This window comes from Oncorhynchus nerka, linkage group LG7 (assembly GCF_034236695.1).
Source record: "Oncorhynchus nerka isolate Pitt River linkage group LG7, Oner_Uvic_2.0, whole genome shotgun sequence".
Lineage (NCBI taxonomy): Eukaryota > Metazoa > Chordata > Actinopteri > Salmoniformes > Salmonidae > Oncorhynchus > Oncorhynchus nerka.
The window spans coordinates 76,944,934-76,969,482 of NC_088402.1; the positions used below are offsets into that span (position 1 = coordinate 76,944,934).

At 41.5% G+C, this 24,549-nt stretch overlaps 1 protein-coding gene across 4 annotated transcripts in view; it reads right to left on the bottom strand.

Moving 5' to 3' along the window:
- LOC115132425 (von Willebrand factor A domain-containing protein 5B1-like) overlaps positions 1-24,549 on the bottom strand; it is a 94,082-nt gene that overhangs the window by 19,776 nt on the left and 49,757 nt on the right. For 2 of the 4 annotated variants that reach the window (XM_029665058.2, XM_029665057.2), the window contains 8 exons: positions 17,990-18,104; positions 17,200-17,385; positions 7,565-7,772; positions 4,928-5,130; positions 1,946-2,213; positions 1,390-1,698; positions 1,020-1,157; positions 675-797 (listed from right to left, as the gene is read on the bottom strand). In XM_029665058.2, coding sequence (XP_029520918.1) covers positions 675-797; positions 1,020-1,157; positions 1,390-1,698; positions 1,946-2,213; positions 4,928-5,130; positions 7,565-7,772; positions 17,200-17,385; positions 17,990-18,104 — 1,550 coding nt within the window. The remainder of the gene's footprint in view (positions 1-674; positions 798-1,019; positions 1,158-1,389; positions 1,699-1,945; positions 2,214-4,927; positions 5,131-7,564; positions 7,773-17,199; positions 17,386-17,989; positions 18,105-24,549) is intronic. The other 2 variants (XM_029665059.2, XM_029665060.2) reach the window with 2 other exon arrangements.

Consider the following 24,549-nt stretch of genomic DNA (forward strand, 5'->3'; position numbering starts at 1 on the left):
CAAAGCTCTCCCTCGTCCTCCATTAAGCAAATCTGACCATAATTCTATCCTCCTGATTCCTGCTCACAAGCAAAAATTGATCTAGTGACTAGATCAATAAAAAAGTGGTCAGATGAAGCAGATGCTAAGCTACAGGACTGTTTTGCTATCACAGACTGGAATATGTTTCGGGATTCCTCCAATGGCATTGAGGAGTACACCACCTCAGTCATTGACTTCATCAATAAATGCATCTACCCCCAAGCCATAAGACTCCTGAACACCTAATCAAATGGCTACCCAGACTATTTGCATTGCTTCCCCCCCCCCTCCTTTACACCGCTGCTACTCTCTGTTGTTGTCATCTATACATAGTCACTTCAATAACTCTACCTACATGTGTAATATTACCTCAACTAACCGGTGTCCTGCACATTGACTCTGTACCGGTACCCCCCTGTATATAGTCTCGCTATTGTTATTTTACTGCTGCTCTTTAATTACTTGTTACTTTTATTTCTTATTCTTATCCCTATTTTTTTAACTGCATTGTTGGTTAGGGGCTCGTAAGGTCTTCTCCTGTTGTATTTGGCGCATGCGACGAATGAAATTTGATTTGAGTTGTCACACATTTTCAAACATTCTTCCTCTCACATACAAATGTTGATTAGTATGTAGTATGGTGAAGATCTTACTGGTGGGCAGGTGTCCGACCTCAGCCTCCTCTGACATGCAGCCAGACTGGGAGCGTCCCAGTCCGATGGAGTAACCCCGGTTCTTCCTGTTCCCAGAGTGAGAGCCCTTTTTCCGACCTTTACCTGAAACACCCAACAGCAGCTTTCAACACAGACATCATTGATTTCCTAACCAACAGTGCTATTATGGTCTTAGAACTCTACCCCTCTGTGCTATTAAAGGACAAAGTTACGTTATCTTTAATAAAGGTCAGAAGAAGTGTCATGACAATGGGTCAAAAAATATATAAAAACTCAGTGCCATACAATGTGCATGTATGCATACCAAGAACAGGAGTGTCTCACCTGGGTTGACGTAGTCGATATAGGTCTGTAGATATTCATTAGTGTCCAGATCAACGGGCACAAAGGCAGTGTATTTGCTGAGAATGTTACAGGCCTTGCTGGTGTGAATGGCATATAACCGGTATCTTCTGCCAGAACCTGAGAAATCACATGTTGTTGTCACTTCATCATCTCATGATTTACATAAATTCCATATAATAAATATTTGGAGAAATCCGCAATCCGATTTCTCACCTGAAATCCTCATCATTAGCACAAAGTTGTCACTATTTGATACAGCAAACTATTACCAAAACAAGATGATAAAGACACCAATCAACTACAAAAGATATGATCTGAACATTGAGATATTACCCATGTCTTTACATACCATGCTCAATCTCACACTCCTGATCTACCATGTGCTCAAAGTCCTGAATAATGGAACGTCCAGCCAGGTGATGGAACGTTTCATTCCAGAGTTCCTCGTGAACCTTCTCTTCCCGCTCTCTGCCCTTCAGGTAGGGCTCTATGTCAAAGGTCACCTCCCACTTGACTGGCTTCCCACAGAGCAGGCCAGACACCACAACCTTACAGAACCCCTTCCCCAAGTCCCTGTCCTGAGGGGCTGAGATCAGGTCTGGGGTGGCTGCAGACTCCTGGGGGGTTATGATCTCACACAGCTGATTAGAGTAGCAGTCTGGTAACACAACAATAAGGAGTAGTTAGGCTGTTTGTCTGGATATTAGGTCACTACTAGTCAAATGCAGTGACAGGCTGAATTTAATTTACTGTGCTTATCAGATAATTACCCATCATTAATACCCATCATTAAAACTATCCATAATTAAAACTACTTTACTTGAAGAGAATATTAATGTTTGAGGGACTGTATGTGTCTACCACGATCTTTAGGGTGAGTAGGAGGGCTGTGGTTGTGGACCTACCTGCGTCTCCGAAGCTGCTGACAGAGGGGTCAGTGGAGGACGAGCCGTCCTCCCCAACGGTGCTCCTGGCTCCTCCTAAGGCGTGCTCTGTATAAGCCCAGCTCCTGGTGGCTCTGGCCTGCAGCTTGCAGCCGGGGGAGTGGGCCTGCTCTGGCGCCGCCTCCTGGGGAGCCCCCTCCTGCTGGGGGGAAGACCTGTGAGAAGCCCCATTGGTAGGGCACTCCCTGATGGCCGTGGCAGATGTGGCACACAAGCTCACCAGCTGTGGCTGTCAGGCGTTAGACATGAAACGCCAGATACATTCTGAATATCTGTTATGATATTACTTGCACTACAATTTAAATGAGTCGATGTCAATTTGAATCAAATGTTTTGTCATAGAGTACCAGTCAAAGTTTGGACACACCTACTCATTCAAGGGTTTTTCTTTATTTTTTAAACAATTTTCTACATTGTAGAATAATAGTGAAGATATCAAAACTATAAAATAACACATATGGAATCATGTAGTAACCAAAAAAGTGTTAAACAAATCTAAATATATTTTATATTTGAGATTCTTCAAAGGAGCCACCCTTTGCCTTGACAGCATTGCACACTCTTGGCACTCTCTCAACCAGCTTCATGAGGTAGTCACGTGGAATGCATTTCAATTGTGCCCTGTTAAAAGTTCATTTGTGGAAGTTATTTCCTTCTTAATGTGTTTGAGCCAATCAGTTGAGTTGTGACAAGGTAGGGGTGGTATACAGAAAATAGCCCTATTTGGTAAAAGGCCAAGTCCATATTATGGCAAGAACAGCTCAAATGAGCAAAGAGAAATGACAGTCCATCATTACTTTAAGACATGAAGATCAGTCAATCAGGAAAATGTGCAGTCGCAAAAATTATCATGCGCTATGATGAAACCAGCTCTCATGAGAACTGGCACAGGAAAGGAAGAACCAGAGTTACCCCTGCCGCAGAGGATAAGTTCAATAGAGTTACCAGACTCAGAAATTGCAGCCCAAATAAATGCTTCCCAGAGTTCAAGTAAGACACATCTCAACATCAGCTATTCAGAGGAGACTGCGTGAATCAGGCCTTTATGGTCAAATTGCTGAAAAGAATCCACTACTTATGGACACCAATAAGAAGAAGAGACTTGCTTGGGCCAAGAAACATGAGCAATGGACATTAGACCAGTGGAAATCTGTCCTTTGGTCTGATGAGTCCAAATTTTCGATTTTGATGTGATGGTGTAGGGGTGCTTTGCTGGTAACATAGTCAGTGATTTATTTAGAATTCAAGGCACACTTAACCAGGGTGGCTACCACAGCATTCTACAGCGATACGCCATCACCATCTGGTTTGAGCTTAGTGGTACTATCATTTGTTTTTCAACAGGACAATGACCCAAAACACACCGCCAGGATGGAGAGTGATGGAGCATTGCATCAGATGGCCTGGCCTCCACAATCACCCAACCTCAACCCAATTTAGATAGTTTGGGATGAGTTGGCCCACAAAGTGAAGGAAAAGCAGCCAACAAGTGTTCAGCGTATGTGGGAACTCCTTCAAGACTGTTAGAAAAGCATTCCTCATGAAACTGGTTGAGAGAATGCCAAGAGTGTGCAAAGCTGTCATCAAGGTAAATGGTGGCTACTTTGAAGAATCTCAAATATAAAATATATTTGATTTGTTTAACACTTTTTTGGTTACTACTGTACATGATTACATATGTGTTATTTCATAGTTTTGATGTCTTCACTATTATTCTACAATTTAGAAAATAGTACAAATAAAGAAAATCCCTTGAATGAGTAGTTGTGTCCAAACTTTTAACTGGTACCATAAAACCTGTTTGTTTTAATAAGCAGATCAATAATCTCAGCACTCAGTACCAAATCACTGGTAACTATCACAGTTTGCAGATCAAAGTCAATTCCCAAGTAATGTCAGATGTGTGCGTACTGGTAGCGAAGTCAGGTGCAGGAGAGTAGAGATTTGTGAACAGGTGCACACTTTAGTTAGGCAAAAGTGCAAAACAGTCACAAGAATTATGTTTAACAATAAACATCATAGTGAAAAATAACATGGAAAAAACAAGCCAGTCTGGCGCGTCAACAATACACACAAACAATCTTAGACAAAGACATGATGGGGAACAGAGGAATAGATACATGTAGATTGATTGGGGAATGAAAACCAGGTGTGCAGGGAACAAGACAAAACAAATGGATACATGAAAAATGGAGCGGCGATGGCTAGAAAGCCGGTGACGTCGACTGCCGAATGCAGCCCAAACAAGGAGAGGAGCCGACTTCGCAGGAAGTCGTGACAAGTAAATAATTTGTACAAGGACAGGTACCATTGAGAGACAGGTGAGCCTTGTCTTGATTATGCCAATATTCTTCGGGCAATTTTCAGACCGTATATTGTAAATCGTGAAATTATTGTGGCCCTCATTAGTGATGAGGGCACCTTTCTCCCAGCCCTTTTGTACTTCTCCAATGCCACTGTAATATCAACATTGACTGCTTGGGTTGTTTTGCTGCCAGGCATAGCGAAAGAGAGTTGAGATTTTAATATCCGTGTACATGCACAACCAAAACACCTGATGCAGAAATATCAACCTAGAAAAACCAACCTCGTTCTTACTTTCCCTATGAAAGCATATTATTTTTGCTCCAATGTCTTACGTATTCTGTAATGTTCTCAAATGGCTTTTGTGTGGTTAAGAATTAATAATAAATTGAACTGTCCTTAAAGAATTCCATTTGAAGATTGAACCGTGGATCAAATTAAGTCTTGTTTCTAACGTATCCTATACATGTTTTTATTTTCTAGAAGAATTCCCCTCATAGTCATTGTTCTTCAAATTAAAAGTAGAGTGGGAGATTGACGAAGAAGAGAGAGACACAGTAGGAACAGTGGACACAGGGATCGAACCCCAGTCTCCAGAGTCGAGAGCCAGTGCAACAAGATTACAGACTCTGCACTCACCTGGCATTCAGTCTTCCACTGTGCTCCATAGTCGGGGCTGGTCTGTCCATTCAGCTCCTGGACCTTAGCTCTCCTCAGCGGGTGCTTCCCCTCTACAGAGCTGGGGTCACTGGGAGTGTAGGTCTTCTTCATGTTGGGGTTGTAGTCCACTATCTGGTTGGTGCTATACCCACGTCTTCTAGGTGATGTTTTACTGTCCATTCCTATGGGTTTGTGAAAAGATTACAATCAGTTTTGCGCACAAATAAACATGACTGAGTGATCATGTCTCTCAGGTAAGAAAAATGGCAGGGGTGTATGCCTTATGATTAACGACTCATGGTGTGATCATAACAACATGACGGTTTTGTTCTCCTGACCTAGAATTCCTTACAATCAAATGCCGACCACATTATCTTCCAAGAGAATTCTCTTCGATTATAGTCACAGCCGTGTATAGCAGATAACTCAACGGCCCTGAAAGAACTTCACTGGGCTCTGGACTATGTAAACTGTAAACCATACATCCTGAGGTTGCATTTATTGTAGCTGGGAATTTTAACAAAGATAATCTAAGAACAAGGCTTCCTAAATTCTATCAGCATATCGAATGCGCGACACGGGCTGGTAGCATTCTCGACCATTGCTACTCTAACTTCCGCGACGCATACAAAGCCCTCCCCTGCCCTCCCTTTGGCAAATCTGACCATGACTCCATTTTGTTGCTCCCAGCCTATAGACAAAAACTAAAACAGGAAACGCCCGTGCTCAGGTCTATCCAACGCTGGTCTGACCAATTGGATTCCACGCTTCAAGATTGCTTCGATCACGTGTGGACTGAGATATGTTCCAGGTAGCCTCAGACAACAACATTGATGTATATACACTAACTTGGTGAGCGAGTTAATTTACAAGTGCATCGGTGATGTTTTACCCACTGTGACTATTCAAACCTTCCCTAACCAGAAACCGTGGATTGATGGCAGCATTTGCGCAATACTGAAAGCGCAAACCACCGCTTTTAATCATGGCATGGCAACTGGAAACATTACCAAATACAAAACAGTATAGCTATTCCCTCCGCAAGGCAATCAAACAAGCAAAGCGTCAGTATAGAGACAAATTAGAGTCGCAATTCAATAGCTCAAATACAAGACGTATGTGGCAGGGTCTATAGCCAATCATGGATTACGAAAATAAAATATAAACGTCTTGCTCCCAGACAAATTAAACAAATTCTTTGTTCGCTTTGAGGATAATACAGTGCCACTGACACGGCCCACTCCAAAGCCTGTGGGCTCTCCTTCACCGTGGCCAACGTGAGTAAAACATTTAAACGTGTTAACCCTCGCAAGGCTGCCGGCCAAGACGGCATCCCTAGCCGTGTCCTCAGAGCATGCGCAGACCAGCTGGCTGGTGTGTTTACGAACATATTCAATCAATCCCTATCCCAGTCTGCTGTGCCCACATGATTTAAGATGGCCACCATTGTTCCTGTTCCCAAGAAAGCTAAGGTAACTGAACTAAATGACTATTGACACCGTAGCACTCACTTCTGTCATCATGAAGTGCTTTGAGAGACTAGTCAAGGATCATATCACCTCCACCCTACCTGATACCCTAGACCCACTACAATTTGCTTACCGCCCCAAAAGGTCCACAGATGACACAATCGCCATCACACTGCACACTGCCCTATCCCATCTGGACAAGAGGAATCCCTATGTAAGAATGCTGTTCATTGACTACAGCTCAGAATTGAACACAATAGTACCCTCCAAACTCGTCATTAAGCTCGAGACCCTGGGTTTCGACCCCGCCCTGTGCAACTGGGTCCTGGACTTTCTGACGGGGCTCCACCAGGTGGTGAGGGTAGGAAACAACATCTCTACCGAGCTGATCCTCAACACTGGGGCCCCACTAGGGTGCATTCTCAGCCCTCTCCTGTACTACCAAAATTTTACAGAGCATCCTGTATCATCCTGTATCACCACCGAGCATCCTGTATCACCGCCCGTTTCAGCAACAGCTCTGCCCACAACTGCAAGGCTCTCCAGAGGGTAGTGCGGTCTGCACAACGCATCACTGGGGGCAAGCTACCTGCCCTCCAGGACAACTACAGCACCTGATGTCACAGGAAGGCCAAAAATATCATCAAGGACAACAACCACCTGAGCCACTGCATATTCAGCCCGCTATCATCCAGAAGGTGAGGGCAGTACAGGTGCATCAAAGCTGGGACCGAGAGACTGAAAAACAGCTTCTATGTCAAGGCCTTCAGACTGTTAAACAGCCATCACTAACATAGAGTGGCTGCTGCAAACATACAGACTCAAATCTCTTGCCTGCATCTGCCTATGCCACACGGACATCGCTCATCCATATATTTATATGTACATATTCTTATTCATTCCTTTACATTTGTGTGTATAAGGTAGTCATTGTGAATTTGTTAGATTACTTGTTAGATATTACTTCACTGTCAGAACTAGAAGCACAAGCATTTCTATACACTCGCATTAATATCTGCTAACCATGTGTATGTGACCAATAAAATTAGATTTGATTTGATGTCTGACTGAGTGATCGTTACTGTGTGCATTGGACGACATTTAAACCAGTGGAAATGCAGAGATGATCAAACCTCTGGATTCTTACCCATGTCGTTCTGCTTTGTGGGGCCAGGGCTGCTCTCTGACATGGAGTCTTGGTAGGAGTCAAACAGAGGGCTGGAGTGTATGTCCCTGTGGGTTCCCTGACAGTCAGAGAAGCCTGTAGTCGTCCCTGGGTCCTCCTCTTGGGAGTGGTAGAACACGGAGCTGGCTGAGTCATTGGAACGCATCATACTGTAGCGCTTCCTCTTATCCTGGTGGAAGAGTTGAATGGGAAATGTGTGAGTCCTGTATATCTACACCACTTTACATTTACATTTACATTTAAGTCATTTAGCAGACGCTCTTATCCAGAGCGACTTACAAATTGGTGCGTTCACCTTATGACATCCAGTGGAACAGCCACTTTACAATAGTGCATCTAAATCTTTTAAGGGGGGGGGTGAGAAGGATTACTTTATCCTATCCTAGGTATTCCTTAAAGAGGTGGGGTTTCAGGTGTCTCCGGAAGGAGACAGTAATTGACAGTTGCTGATAGAGACATTAATTTCAAGATATTGTTTTTCAACATATTTTCAAAGAGGATATACAGTTGTCGGAAGTATACATACACTTAGGTTGGGGTCATTAAAACTCATTTTTCAACCACTCTCCAAATTTCTTGTTAACAAACTATAGTTTTGGAAAGTCGGTTAGGATATCTACTTTGTGCATGACACAAGTAATTTTTCCAACAATTGTTTACAGACAGATTATTTCACTTACAATTCACTGTATCACAATTCCAGTGGTTCAGACGTTTACATACACTAAGTTGACTGTGCCTATAAACAGCTTGGAAAATTCTAGAATATGATGTCATGGCTTTAGAAGCTACTGATAGGCTAATTGACATCATTTTAGTCAATTGGAGGTGTACCTGTGGATGTATTTCAAGGCCTACCTTAAACTTGACATCACGGGAAAATCAAAAGAAATCAGCCAAAAATAATTGTAAACCTCCACAAGTTTGGTTCACCATGGGACCACGCAGCCGTCATGCCGCTCAGGAAGGAGACATGTTCTGTCTCCTAGAGATGAACGTACTTTGGTGCGAAAAGTGCAAATCATCCCAGAACAACAGCAAAGGACCTTGTGAAGATGCTGGAGGAAACAGGTACAAAAGTATTTATATCCACAGTAAAATTAGTCCTTATATCGACATAACCTGAAAGGCCACTCAGCAAGGAAGAAGCCACTGCTCCAAAACCGCCATAAAAAAGCCAGACTATGATTTGCAACTGCACATGGGGACAAAGATCATACTTTTTGGAGAAAAGTCATCTGGTCTGATTAAACAAAAATAGAACTGTTTGGCCATAATTACCATGGTTATGTTTGGAGGAAAAAGGGGTAGGCTTGCAAGCCGAAGAATACCATCCCAACCGTGAAGCACGGGGGTGGCAGCATCATGTTGTGGGGTGCTTTGCTGCAGGAGGGACTGGTGCACTTCACAAAATAGATGGCATCATGAGGTATGAAAATTATGTGGATATATTGAAGCAACATCTCAAGACATCAGTCAGGAAGTTAAAGCTTAGTCAGAAATGGGTCTTCCAAATGGACAATGACCCCAAGCATACTTCCAAAGTTGTGGCAAAATGGCTTAAGGACAACAAAGTCAAGGTATTGCAGTGGCCATTACAAAGCCCTGACCTCATTCCTATAGAAAATGTGTGGGCAGAACTGAAAAAGTGTGTGTGAGCAAGGAGGCCTACAAACCTGACTCAGTTACACCAGCTCTGTCAGTAGGAATGGGCCAAAATTCACCTAACTTATTGTGGGAAGTTTGTGGAAGGCTACCTGAAACGTTTGACCCAAGTTAAACAATTTAAATGTAACACTAGCAAAAAAGAATTGAGTGTATGTAAACTTCTGACCCACTGGGAATGTGATGAAATAAATAAAAGCTGAAATAAATAATTATCTCTGCTATTATTATGACATTTCACATTCTTAAAATAAAGTGGTGATCCTAACTGACCTAAGACAGGGAATTTTTACTAGGATTAAATGTCAGGAATTGTGAAAAACTGAGTTTAAATGTTTTTGGCTAAGGTGGATATAAACTTCCGACTCCAACTGTATATATAAAAATGATTGACATCCTTCATTAATTAATTAATTAATTAATTAATTAATTAATCATTCAACATGTTGGGCTCTATTTTAACAAACCTAACGCAATGGTCAATCTAAGCGCTGGCGGCAGCACTTTAGGTTCTGGGGTGTGGCAGAAATATTTTTGCTATTTTCACAACCACATTTAACGGTGTAGTTGGTGCGAAAGGGCTTGGTTTTGATGAATAAACAAGTTGTGGGTGTGTCGAGGCTTGGCTGCTCGCTGGCCAATCAAAACGTGTTTCATGACTAAATATGTGGTTGCTCAAAGTTGTGTATTTACGGTCTTTTATGTATTGCCTTGGACTCCAATTCCAATTTTAGTCTGTTATAGTTTGTTAAAAACCATACAGAAACAAAATAACAAACTGTAGACCTATCTCCTCATTGCTAAGCTGACAATGTAAAAAATCTGCCAGTGAACAAGGCCATTAACCCACTGTTCCCTGGTAGGCCGTCATTGTAAATAAGAATTTGTTCTACCCTTTTGTGACTAGGGGGCAGTATTTTCATTTTTGGAAAAATAACGTTCCAGTAGTAAACGGGATATTTTGTCAGGACAAGATGCTAGAATATGCATATAATTGACAGCTTAGGATAGAAAACACTCTAAAGTTTCCAAAACTGTAAAAATCTTGTCTGTGAGTATAACAGAACTGATATTGCAGGCGTAAGCCTGAGAAAAATCCAATCCAGAAGTGACTCATCCTTTGAAAGCTCTGCGTTCCAATGCGTCCCTATTGAGCAGTGAATGGGCTATCAACCAGATTACTTATTCTCCGTATTCTCCAAGGTGTCTACAGCATTGTAACGTAGTTTTACACATTTATGTTGAAGAATACCCGTAAGCGGATACATTGCGCAAGTGGTAACCTGATGGCTCTCAGAGTGATTCTCGCGTAAAATACAGAGGTAGCCATTATTCCAATCGGTCCTACTGAAAAACCAATTGTCCCGGTGGATATATTATCGAATAGATATTTGAAAAACACCTTGATTGATTATAAACAACGTTTGCCATGTTTCTGACGATATTATGGAGCTAATTTTGAATATTTTTCGGAGTTTTCCTGACTGCAATTTCCGGTCGATTTCTCAGCCAAACGTGAAGAACAAACGGAGCTATTTCGCCTACAAAAATAATATTTTTGGAAAATCTAACTGGGAGTCTCGTGAGTGAAAACATCCGAAGCTCATCAAAGGTAAACAATTTAATTTGATTGCTTTTCTGATTTCCGTGACCAAGTTACCTGCTGCTAGCTGGACAAAATGCTATGCTAGGCTATCGATAAACTTACACAAATGCTTGTCTAGCTTTGGCTGTAAAGCATATTTTGAAAATCTGAGATGACAGGGTGATTAACAAAAGGCTAAGCTGTGTCTCAATATATTTCACTTGTGATTTTCATGAATAGGAATATTTTCTAGGAATATTTATGTCGGTTGCGTTATGCTAATTCGTGTCAGTCGATGATTACACTCCCGGACCCGGGATGGGGAGTTACTTTAGTTAGTTAAATAGTTAAATTAAAAATTAAAAAATAAATATAGGGGTTAGGTCTACTGTAAATTGCATTATGGCTGAGCATGGACATGCCAAATGTTGTCAATAAGCAAGATAAAATAAATTATAGGCAAGATTAAATGTATTATTAATAAGGCCTAAAAAGAGAGTGAAAAATTCAAATCAAATTCTAAACAAAACAACGACTTGTTTTAAATAGGCTGCCTAAATACACATTTTGTGGTTGAGCAACAGGCACCACCATAATTGGAGGGTGTTATGCACATACAAACCTCTCACAGCAGCTGGACAAAGATCCAATATAAAGAGAAATGTCCACCCACCTTTATACTACTTCTAAATATAACGTTTTATATACACTGAACAAAAATATAAACGCAAAAATTCCAAAGATTTTACAGAGTTACAGGTCATGTTGAAATGAATTCATTAGGCCCTAATCTATGGATTTCACATGACTGAGAATACAGATACACATCTGTTGGTCACATATAACTTTTAAAAAGGGTAGGGGCGTGGGATCAGGAAACCAGTCAGTATCTGGTATGACCACCATTTTCCTCATGCAGTGCGACACATCTCCTTCACACAGAGTTGATGAGGCTATTGATTGTGGCTTGTAGAATGTTGTCCCACTCCTCTTCAATATGGCTGTGTGAAGTTGCTGGATATTGGCAGGAACTGGAAAGCGCTGTCGTACACGTCAATTCAGAGCATCCCAAACATGCTCAATGGGTGACATGTCTGGTGAGTATGCAGGCCATGGAAGAACTGGGACATTTTCAGCTTCCAGGAATTGTGTACAGATCCTTTTGACATGGGGCCATACATTGTCATGCTGAAATATGAGGTGATGGCGGAAGATGAATGGCACGATAATGGGTCTCAGGATCTCGTCACAGTATCTGTGTATTTGTGTTTGTTGTCCGTAGCTTATGTCTGCCCATACCATAACCCCACCGCCACCATGGGGCGGTGACATCAGCTAACCACTCACCCACACAACACCATACACGCTCGCTATCTGCCATCTGACCCGTACTGTTGAAACCGGGATTCATCCGTGAAAAGCACACTTCTCCAGGGTGCAAGCGGCCATCGAAGGCGAGCATTTGCCCACTGAAGTCTGTTACGATACTGCAGTCAGGTCAAGACTCTGGTGAGGACGACGAGCACGCAGATGAGCTTCCCTGAGACGGTTTCTGACCATTTTTGCATACATTTTGTGGTTGAGCAAACCCAGTTTCATCAGCTGCCAGGGTCGCTGGACTCCCGCAGGTGAAGAAGACAGATGTGGAGGTCCTGGGCTGGCATGTTTACACGTGGTCTGCGGTTGTGAGGCGGTTGTGAGGCCGGTTGGACGTACTGCCAATTTCTCTAAAACAACGTTGGAGGCAGCTTATGGAAGAGAAATGAGCCTTCAATTATCTGGCAACAGCTCTGGTGGACATTCCTGCAGTCAGCATGCCAATTGCACGTTCCCTCAAAACTTGAGACATCTTTGGCATTGTGTTGTGTGACAAATTGCACATTTTAGAGTTGTATTTTATTGTCCCAAGCACAAGGTGCACCTCTGTAATGACCATGCTGTTTAATCAGCTTCTTGATATGCCACACCTGTAAGATGGATTGATTATCTTGGCAAAGGAGAAATGCTCATTAACAGGGATGTAAACAAATGTGTGCACAAAATATGAGAGAAATAAGCTTTTAGTGCACATTTCTGGGATCGTATATTTCAGGTCATGAAACATTTTACATGTTGCATTTCTATTTTCGTTTAGTGTACATATTGGAACCATCTTACAGATTGTAGTCACACCTCCAGAAGCTGCATTGCATACATGCCAGCAACATTCTCAACATAAAACTAGGACAGTGAATCATTATAATAAGTTTGGTTTGATAAAATTCAACAAAAAATAAGCAACCTGTTTGTTTTTCAACAATAAATAAATAAATTATATCATGAAATCCCCATCATAAAAAAGACAGGATGCATTGCTGTTGAACCAGCCTTTATAGTAGGTCTAGGGTAAGGGTAGTCTACAAAGAGCTTTGGTTTTAAAAACATTAAACGAAAAACAAACACTGAGGTTCTCATCTCTTGTTTCATGATGGGCATGGAAACACGTAGCCTACATCATGGAGCGGGTTTTACACACGTCCAAGGCATGGCTAAAATAATGTAGGCATGGCTAAAATAATGTAGGCATGGCTAAAATAATGTAGGCATGCCTACATCATGGAGCGGGTTTTACACACGTCCAAGGCATGGCTAAAATAATGTAGGCATGGCTAAAATAATGTAGGCATGGCTAAAATAATGTAGGCATGGCTAAAATAATGTAGGCATGTGTAGGCATGGCTAAAATAATGTAGGCATGGCTAAAATAATGTAGGCATGGCTAAAATAATGTAGGCATGGCTAAAATAATGGAGGCATGGCTAAAATAATGTAGGCATGGCTAAAATAATGTAGGCATGGCTAAAATAATGGAGGCATGGCTAAAATAATGTAGGCATGGCTAAAATAATGTAGGCATGGCTAAAATAATGGAGGCATGGCTAAAATAATGGAGGCATGGCTAAAATAATGGAGGCATGGCTAAAATAATGGAGGCATGGCTAAAATAATGGAGGCATGGCATGGCTAAAATAATGGAGGCATGGCTAAAATAATGGAGGCATGGCTAAAATAATGGAGGCATGGCTAAAATAATGGAGGCATGGCTAAAATAATGGAGGCATGGCTAAAATAATGGAGGCATGGCTAAAATAATGGAGGCATGGCTAAAATAATGGAGGCATGGCTAAAATAATGGAGGCATGGCTAAAATAATGGAGGCATGGCTAAAATAATGGAGGCATGGCTAAAATAATGGAGGCATGGCTAAAATAATGAGGCATGGCTAAAATAATGGAGGCATGGCTAAAATAATGGAGGCATGGCTAAAATAATGGAGGCATGGCTAAAAAATAATAAAATAATGGGCATGGCTAAAATAATGGAGGCATGGCTAAAATAAAGGCATGGCTAAAATAATGGAGGCATGGCTACAATAATGGAGGCATGGCTAAAATGGAATGGAGGCATGGCTAAAAAATAATGGAGGCATGGCTAAAATAATGGAGGCATGGCTAAAATAATGGAGGCATGGCTAAAATAAAGGCATGGAGGCATGGAGGCATGGCTAAAATAATGGAGGCATGGCTAAAATAATGGAGGCATGGCTAAAATAATGGCATAGGCATGGCTAAAATAATGGAGGCATGGCTAAAATAATGGAGGCATGGCTAAAATAATAAAATAGGCATGGCTAAAATAATGGAGGCATGGCTAAAATAATGGAGGCATGGCTAAAATAATGGAGGCATGGCTAAAATAATGGAGGCATGGCTACAATAATGGAGGCATGGCTAAAATAATGGAGGCATGGCTAAAATAATGGAGGCATGGCTAAAATAAAATGGCTAAAATAATGGAGGCATGGCTAAAATAATGGAGGCATGGCTAAAATAATGGAGGCATGGCTAAAATAATGGAGGCATGGCTAAAATAATGGAGGCATGGCTAAAATAATGGAGGCATGGCTAAAATAATGGAGGCATGGCTAAAATAATGGAGGCATGGCTAAAATAATGGAGGCATGGCTAAAATAATGGAGGCATGGCTAAAATAATGGAGGCATGGCTAAAATAATGGAGGCATGGCTAAAATAATGGAGGCATGGCTAAAATAATGGAGGCATGGCTAAAATAATGGAGGCATGGCTAAAATAATGGAGGCATGGCTAAAATAATGGCATGGGCATGGCTAAAATAATGGAGGCATGGCTAAAATAATGGAGGCATGGCTAAAATAATGGAGGCATGGCTAAAATAATGGAGGCATGGCTAAAATAATGGAGGCATGGCTAAAATAAAATAATGGAGGCATGGCTAAAATAATGGAGGCATGGCTAAAATAATGGAGGCATGGCTAAAAAATAATGGAGGCATGGCTAAAATAATGGAGGCATGGCTAAAATAATGGAGGCATGGCTAAAATAATGGAGGCATGGCTAAAATAATGGAGGCATGGCTAAAATAATGGAGGCATGGCTAAAATAATGGAGGCATGGCTAAAATAATGGAGGCATGGCTAAAATAATGGAGGCATGGCTAAAATAATGGAGGCATGGCATGGAGGCATGGCTAAAATAATGGAGGCATGGCTAAAATAATGGAGGCATGGCTAAAATAATGGAGGCATGGCTAAAATAATGGAGGCATGGCTACAATAATGGAGGCATGGCTAAAATAATGGAGGCATGGCTAAAATAATGGAGGCATGGCTAAAATAATGGAGGCATGGCTAAAATAATGGAGGCATGGCTAAAATAATGGAGGCATGGCTAAAATAATGTAGGCATGGCTAAAATAATGGAGGCATGGCTAAACATGGCTAAAATAATGGAGGCATGGCTACAATAATGGAGGCATGGCTAAAATAATGGAGGCATGGCTAAAATAATGGAGGCATGGCTAAAATAATGGAGGCATGGCTAAAATAATGGAGGCATGGCTAAAATAATGGAGGCATGGCTAAAATAATGGAGGCATGGCTAAAATAATGGAGGCATGGCTAAAATAATGGAGGCATGGCTAAAATAATGGAGGCATGGCTACAATAATGGAGGCATGGCTAAAATAATGGAGGCATGGCTAAAATAATGGAGGCATGGCTAAAATAATGGAGGCATGGCTAAAATAATGGAGGCATGGCTAAAATAATGGAGGCATGGCTAAAATAATGGAGGCATGGCTAAAATAATGGATGGCTAAAATAATGGAGGCATGGCTAAAATAATGGAGGCATGGCTAAAATAATGGAGGCATGGCTAAAATAATGGAGGCATGGCTAAAATAATGGAGGCATGGCTAACAATAATGGAGGCATGGCTAAAATAATGGAGGCATGGCTAAAATAATGGAGGCATGGCTAAAATAATGGAGCATGGCATGGCTAAAATAATGGAGGCATGGCTAAAATAATGGAGGCATGGCTAAAATAATGGAGGCATGGCTAAAATAATGGAGGCATGGCTAAAATAATGGAGGCATGGCTAAAATAATGGAGGCATGGCTAAAATAATGGAGGCATGGCTAAAATAATGGAGGCATGGCTAAAATAATGTAGGCATGGCTAAAATAATGGAGGCATGGCTAAAATAATGGAGGCATGGCTAAAATAATGGAGGCATGGCTAAAATAACGGAGGCATGGCTAAAATAATGGAGGCATGGCTAAAATAATGTAGGCATGGCTAAAATAATGGAGGCATGGCTAAAATAATGGAGGCATGGCTAAAATAATGGAGGCGTGGCTAAAATAATGTAGGCATGGCTAAAATAATGGAGGCATGGCTACAATACAGATAAAAAGGAAATGTCAAGTCACTGTTTTGCTCATCTCAAACTTTATATTTTAATAAAGCTTTGGTGATTAAGATTTATTTCCAAGCAGTCTCATGACGAGCCAAACACTTTACTGGTGGTCTTAACTAGTCTACATGATTACATCGGGCAGGACACAAATAAGAAAATACTTAATTGAAAGAAGGGGAGGCTATGTTTGTTTTTTTAATCAAATAAAATGGGGAAAAAACATTAGTGTTTTATGGTTCTAAAATTTAGAAACATAAAACACTAATGTTTTTTTCCCCATTTTATTTGATTTTATCTGGGCACAAGCGTGCTGATGTTTGACAGGTAAATTGCTGAACCTGGCGTTAGGGCTGGAAAATGCCATTGCGCCAGTTTTTACGTGACGAAATTGCAAAATAATGTGCGCCTTAATGTCAGCTGAAAATAGAGCCCAGAGAATACCTACTGAATTGAAATACAGGGGAACAGATACAGTCACATTCAGGAGTGAGAAGACTCAATATGTTAAACACACTATATGAATACATATTACATAGCCACTTTATGTCAAGGTGTAGGCCTACTTACAGACTTGGGGTTGGGATGGTAGCGTGTGGTGTCACAGACAACACTGTAGCCAATCAGACGGTCCCCAGGGAACAGGAAGGTGGAGCCTACAGGGGAGAGCAACACTTCCTTGGTCTCAGGGAACAACCAGTCGATGGCAATGTCACTCAGCACTGGGGCCATGGTCTTCTTCAGAGACTTGATCATCTGGGAGAATATAAACAGAGAGATATACAGTTGAAATAGAATAGAAAAAGAGATCTATTGAAATTCTTATTATGTTTTGATAATAATTTGGTGGGTACTTATATTTGTCCTATTTCACACAATTCAGACTCTAACCGCTAGGCTACCTGCTGCATATAGACAGAGAAATGCAGGTAACATAGCCTTGAGTTCCAGCGTTATAGAAGTTCAGTAGGGATTGCAAAAACACAGCATTGCGTGTCTGGGCTCGTGAGACTACAGATGGCATAGAATAGAGATCTATTGAAATTATTACGACATAGCCAGAAACCCTCTGCCTGTACAATACAATTGTGACATTGTATGTCTGCATGTCTCTGTTGCCTTGAGTTTTACATACCGGTAATGAGAAAACAAGCCTGTGAGCCTGTGAGAATAGAATAATTAATTATTTCAAAAGTATGCTGTGAAGCAGACTGATTCTAATGGGTGTTTTGCTCAACAAAATTAATTGTTAATTGGTAACAGTAGTTTGGCATCCACTGCATAATGACCCTCCTCTATGACATTCAGAATAGCTGGTTGTCGCAAAGAGGAGGATAAACATGTCATTGGAAATGAAGACCTTGGGCTGCAGTCTCTCCCCTTCTGCCAAGAACTCTGCCGTTCCTTTGGAAACAGTAGCCAGTCCAGTCACCAGTCTCCTGCAAGCACTCTGACCGATTCCGAAAGTGTAGCACCTGCCAAAACAAGATACACATCTCCTCAGCTCAGGCTTAGAGAAAGACCTGAAAAGATCTATAGCTATCTGAGTCTAATAAAAGTCACACACCTTATCTCTCAGAAAGACATGCATTCCCTCACAGAGAAAGCCCTATCGAGATGGTCCGGTGGTACATAGAGGTGATGCTATATTACAAAACAGCCCCCTCAAAGTATTGGGTTATATCAGTAATGTAATTTGTTGCACATCGTAGCAGAAAACTAAGATGATGCCAAATTGGAAATTGATGTGCCTGGGGAGTGAGTTTCTTGAAAAGGAGCGAGAGAGAGAGCGAGAGAGAGCGAGAGAGAGAGAGAGATGGTCGGACTTGGCTGATGGTCTATTTTCGTCATCCAGTCTAATGTTGTGTCTCATCAATTTTCTCATTAGGTTTGTCAATTACACTTAACAGCTCATACTGAGGATGAATTAGAGATGTCTGAGATGATCTCCGTCTCAACACCAGCAGATGCACCAGCGATGGCTCCTCTGCATATTTGATGAGGTCAAACAGTGGGGATTAAAAAGGAAACGCAACATTTAGCATAGCTACATGTCTGATGTAGACTCCTGGGATATGTCCCAAATGGCACCCTTATAGTGCCCTACTTTTGACCAGGACCCATAGGGCTCTGGTCAAAGGTAGTGCACTAGGTACGGAATAGGGTGCCATTTGGGATGCAACCCTGGTAGCAGAGATTCATTAGTATTTGCTCTGTCCACTGACCGGGGGTGTGCTGATTTGTAAGAGTGGAGCGATAATCAATCTGGACGCGTGGACGGATTGGCCAGACCACTGTGTATCTAATCCAATCATCTAGGGGCATTCATCCATTAAAAAGGAGAAGACTTAAAGTCATTAAATCAGGAGTAGTTCAGGAGAGGATGACTGCAGACTGAGATTGCAGATGCAACAAACAAAGTGAAACAATATCCCATTCCCTGCAGAGAGTACTGTGTTATTGCCTTTCTTGGTCTATCAACAGCTGGTGTTTTGATTCTGTAGGGGCATGTTCAGAGCGTCAGCGTATTGCAGTGTTTGAAAATATTACTATTACCAACACTATATGACATTGTTGACACAGCGAGTTGATTTGACTTTACCATAACCAACGCCAATTTAGTTTTGTAGTTACACCTAATAATATCAAGAACTGTGCAAATATTAGGTGCATATTTCCAAGCTTCATTTTAAAAGGATTACTGAGCAATAACAAGGTTTTCCACTTAAGCTCCCTCCAATCCTCTAGCCTTGATTACATGTCTGAATAGCTTGTTGTGCAAATGCTGTGAGCATAATAATCATTAACAAGAGAGGGCATGCATTAGCAGGCTCCATCATATTGAATGGGCTAATTGCAACCATCGAAAGCCACCAGATTATCGCCATCTGATCTCTTGTTTAACCATTAATACGCTCTGAAATCACTCGCACAGCTGATCTCAATTGCAAACAACATTGGCCAGTCATTTACAGCTCCCTAACGGATGTCTAAATTCTCTTTAAGTCTTGATTGCAGCCAACATTTTTTCAAGACTATTTTGCGGCATTTTTCCTATTTTGTTGCCTTACAACCTGGAATTAAAATACATTTTTGGGGGGGAGGTTGTATCATTTGATTTACACAACATGCCTACCACTTTGAAAATGCAAAATATGTTTTATTGTGAAACAAACAGCAAAGAAGACAAAAAAACTGAAAACTTGAGTGTGTATAACTACCCCCCCCCCACACACACACACACACACAACACACACACAAAAAAGTTAATACTTTGTAGAGCCACAATTGCAGCAATTACAGCTGCAAGTCTCTTGGGGTATGTCTCTATAAGCTTGGCACATCTAGCCACTGGGATTTTTGCCCATTCTTCAAGAAAAACTGCTCCAGCTCCTTCAAGTTGGATGAGTTCTGCTGGTGTACAGCAATCTTGAAGTCATACTACAGATTCTCAATTGGATTGAGGTCTGGACTTTGAATAGGCCATTCCAAGACATTTAAATGTTCCCCTTAAACCACTCGAGTGTTGCTTTAGCAGTATGCTTAGGGTCATTGACCTGCTGGAAGGTGAACCCCTGTCCCAGTCTCAAATCTCTTGAAGACTGAAACAGGTTTCCCTCAAGAATTTCCCTGTATTTAGCGCCATCCATCATTCCTTCAATTCTGACCAGTTTCCCAGTCCCTGCCAATGAAAAACAGCATGATGCTGCCCACACCATGCTTCACTGTGGGGATGTTGTTATCGGGGTGATGAGAGGTGTTGGGTTTGCACCAGACATAGCGTTTTCCTTCATGGCCAAAAAGCTCCATTTTAGTCTCATCTGACCAGAGTACCTTCTTCCATATGTTTGGGGAGTCTCCCACATGCCTTTTGGCGAACACCAAACGTGTTTGCTTATTTTTTTCTTTAAGCAATAACTTTTTTCTGGCCACTCTTCAGTAAAGCCCAGCTCTGTGGAGTGTATGGCTTAAAGTGGTCCCATGGACAGATACTCCAATCTCCTCTGCGGAGCTTTGTAGCGCTTTCAGGGTTATCTTTGGTCTCTTTGTTGCCTCTCTGATTAATGCCCTCCTAGCCTGGACCATGAGTTTTGGTGGGCGGCCCTCTCTTGGCAGGTTTGTTGTGGTGCCATATTCTATCTATTTTTTAATAATGAATTTAATGGTGCTCCGTGAGATGTTCAAAGTTTCTGATACTTTTTTATAACCCAACCCTGATTTGTACTTCTCCACAACTGTATCCATGACCTGTTTCAAGAGCTCCTTGGTCTTCATGGTACCGCTTTCTTGGTAGTGCCCCTTGCTTAGTGATGTTGCAGACCCTGGGGCCTTTCCGAACAGGTGTATGTATACTGAGATCATGTGACAGATCATGTGACACTTAAATAAAGTCCACCTGTGTGCAATCTAACTAATTATGTGAATTCTGAAGGTAATTGGTTGCACCAGATCTTATTTAGGGGCTTCATAGGAAAGGGGGTATAAACCACTTTTCAGTTATTTTTTTTCATTTCCCTTCACCAATTTGGACTATTTTGTGTATGTCCATTACATGAAATCCAAATAAAAATCCAATTAAATTACAGGTTGTAATATATATATATATATATATACAGTGCCTTGCGAAAGTATTCGGCCCCCTTGAACTTTGCGACCTTTTGCCACATTTCAGGCTTCAAACATAAAGTTATAAAACTGTATTTTTTTGTGAAGAATCAACAACAAGTGGGACACAATCATGAAGTGGAACGACATTTATTGGATATTTCAAACTTTTTTAACAAATCAAAAACTGAAAAATTGGGCGTGCAAAATTATTCAGCCCCCTTAAGTTAATACTTTGTAGCGCCACCTTTTGCTGCGATTACAGCTGTAAGTCGCTTGGGGTATGTCTCTATCAGTTTTGCACATCGAGAGACTGAAATTGTTTACCATTCCTCCTTGCAAAACAGCTCGAGCTCAGTGAGGTTGGATGGAGAGCATTTGTGAACAGCAGTTTTCAGTTCTTTCCACAGATTCTCGATTGGATTCAGGTCTGGACTTTGACTTGGCCATTCTAACACCTGGATATGTTTATTTTTGAACCATTCCATTGTAGATTTTGCTTTATGTTTTGGATCATTGTCTTGTTGGAAGACAAATCTCCGTCCCAGTCTCAGGTCTTTTGCAGACTCCATCAGGTTTTCTTCCAGAATGGTCCTGTATTTGGCTCCATCCATCTTCCCATCAATTTTAACCATCTTCCCTGTCCCTGCTGAAGAAAAGCAGGCCCAAACCATGATGCTGCCACCACCATGTTTGACAGTGGGGATGGTGTGTTCAGGGTGATGAGCTGTGTTGATTTTACACCAAACATAACATTTTGCATTGTTGCCAAAAAGTTCAATTTTGGTTTCATCTGACCAGAGCACCTTCTTCCACATGTTTGGTGTGTCTCCCAGGTGGCTTGTGGCAAACTTCAAACGACACTTTTTATGGATATCTTTAAGAAATGGCTTTCTTCTTGCCACTCTTCCATAAAGGCCAGATTTGTGCAATATACGACTGATTGTTGTCCTATGGACAGAGTCTCCCACCTCAGCTGTAGATCTCTGCAGTTCATCCAGAGTGATCATGGGCCTCTTGGCTGCATCTCTGATCAGTCTTCTCCTTGTATGAGCTGAAAGTTTAGAGGGACGGCCAGGTCTTGGTAGATTTGCAGTGGTCGGATACTCCTTCCATTTCAATATTATCGCTTGCACAGTGCTCCTTGGGATGTTTAAAGCTTGGGAAATCTTTTTGTATCCAAATCCGGCTTTAAACTTCTTCACAACAGTATCTCGGACCTGCCTGGTGTGTTCCTTGTTCTTCATGATGCTCTCTGCGCTTTTAACGGACCTCTGAGACTATCACAGTGCAGGTGCATTTATACGGAGACTTGATTACACACAGGTGGATTGTATTTATCATCATTAGTCATTTAGGTCAACATTGGATCATTCAGAGATCCTCACTGAACTTCTGGAGAGAGTTTGCTGCACTGAAAGTAAAGGGGCTGAATAATTTTGCACGCCCAATTTTTCAGTTTTTGATTTGTTAAAAAAGTTTGAAATATCCAATAAATGTCGTTCCACTTCATGATTGTGTCCCACTTGTTGTTGATTCTTCACAAAAATATACAGTTTTATATCTTTATGTTTGAAGCCTGAAATGTGGCAAAAGGTCGCAAAGTTCAAGGGGGCCGAATACTTTCGCAAGGCACTGTATATATATATATATATATATAAAGATGATAAGTTTGGACCCACCTACTCATTCAAGGGTTTTTCTTAATTTTGACTATTTTCTCCATTGAAGACTAATAGCAAAGACATAAAAAAATATGAAATAACATGGATACAATAAAAATGTTCCTCCTCAATCTACACACAATACCGCATCAGGGAGGTGACCAAGAACCTGATGGTCACTCTGACAGAGCTCCAGAGTTCCTCTGTGGAGATGGGAGAACATTCCAGAAGGACAACCGTCTCTGCAGCACTCCACCAATCAGGCATTTATGGTAGAGTGGCCAGACGGAAGCCACTCCTCAGTAAAAGACACATGACAGCCCACTTGGAATTTGCCAAAAGGCAGTTGAAGGAGTCTCAGACCATGAGAATCAAGATTCTCTTTTCTTATGAAACTAAGATTGAACTCTTTGGCCTGAATACCAAGCGTCACGTATGGAGGAAACCTGGCACCATCCCTACGGTGAAGCATGGTGGTGGAAGCATCATGCTTTGGGTATGTTTTTCAGCTGGAAGGCAAAGGTTCACCTTCCAACAGGACAACGACCCTAACCAAACAGCCAAGACAACGCAGGAGTGGCTTCACGACAAATCTCTGTCCTTGAGTTGCCCAACCAGAGCCCAGACTTGAACCTGATCGAACATCTCTGGAAAGGCCTGAAAATAGCTGTGCAGCAACGCTCCCCATACAACCTGACAGAGATTGAGAGGATCTGCCTAGAAGAAAAGGGAGAAACTTTTGTTTTTTTGTTTATTTTATCAAATTAAAGTGTAGTCTATAAAGATATTTCGAATGGCATATATTATATTATTTTTCCATTGAAGTTGAAATGTTTGAATGAACTATAGGCCTACTACTTCTATATTCTTATTTTCTAATAAGTATTTTTACATTCATCAACCTTACAGTTTCCGATGCTCCTGATGGTTTTCAGAGGCAGGGACTGGGAGACTAGTCAGAATCGAGGGAAAGATGAACGGAGCAAAGTACAGAGAGATCCTTGATGAAAACCTGCTCCAGAGCGCTCAGGATCTCAGACTGGGGAGAAGGTTCACCTTCCAAAGGACAACAACCCTAAGCACACAGCCAAGACAACGCAGAAGTGGCTTCGTGACAAGTCTCTGAATGTCTTTGAGTGGCCCAGCCAGAGCCCGGACTTGAACACAATCGAACATCTCTGGAGAGGCCTGAAAATAGCTGTGCAGCAACGCTCCCCATCCAACCTGACAGAGATTGAGAGGATCTGCCTAGAAGAAGGGGAGAAACTCCCCAAATACAGGTGTGCCAAGCTTGTAGGGTCATTCCCAAGGCATCTCGAGGCTGTAATCTCTGCCAAAGGTGATTCAACAAAGTACTGAGTAAAGGGTCTGAATACTTAAATGTAAATGTCACATTTAGGTTTTTTATTTATTAGAATACATTTGCAAAAATGTATTGGGTATTGTGTGTAGATTGATGGGGAAATTTAAAAATATAATATATTTTAGAATAAGGCTGGAAACCTAAACAAAATGTGGAAAAAGTCAAGGGGTCTGAAGAGTTTCAGAATGCACCGTAACTAAATCAGTTCAATCGTAATCAATGAATCTTTGGACTGACCAAAATACAACTACTTGTCGGTTGGTGCTCAGTGGGTCAGACTGTTTTAAT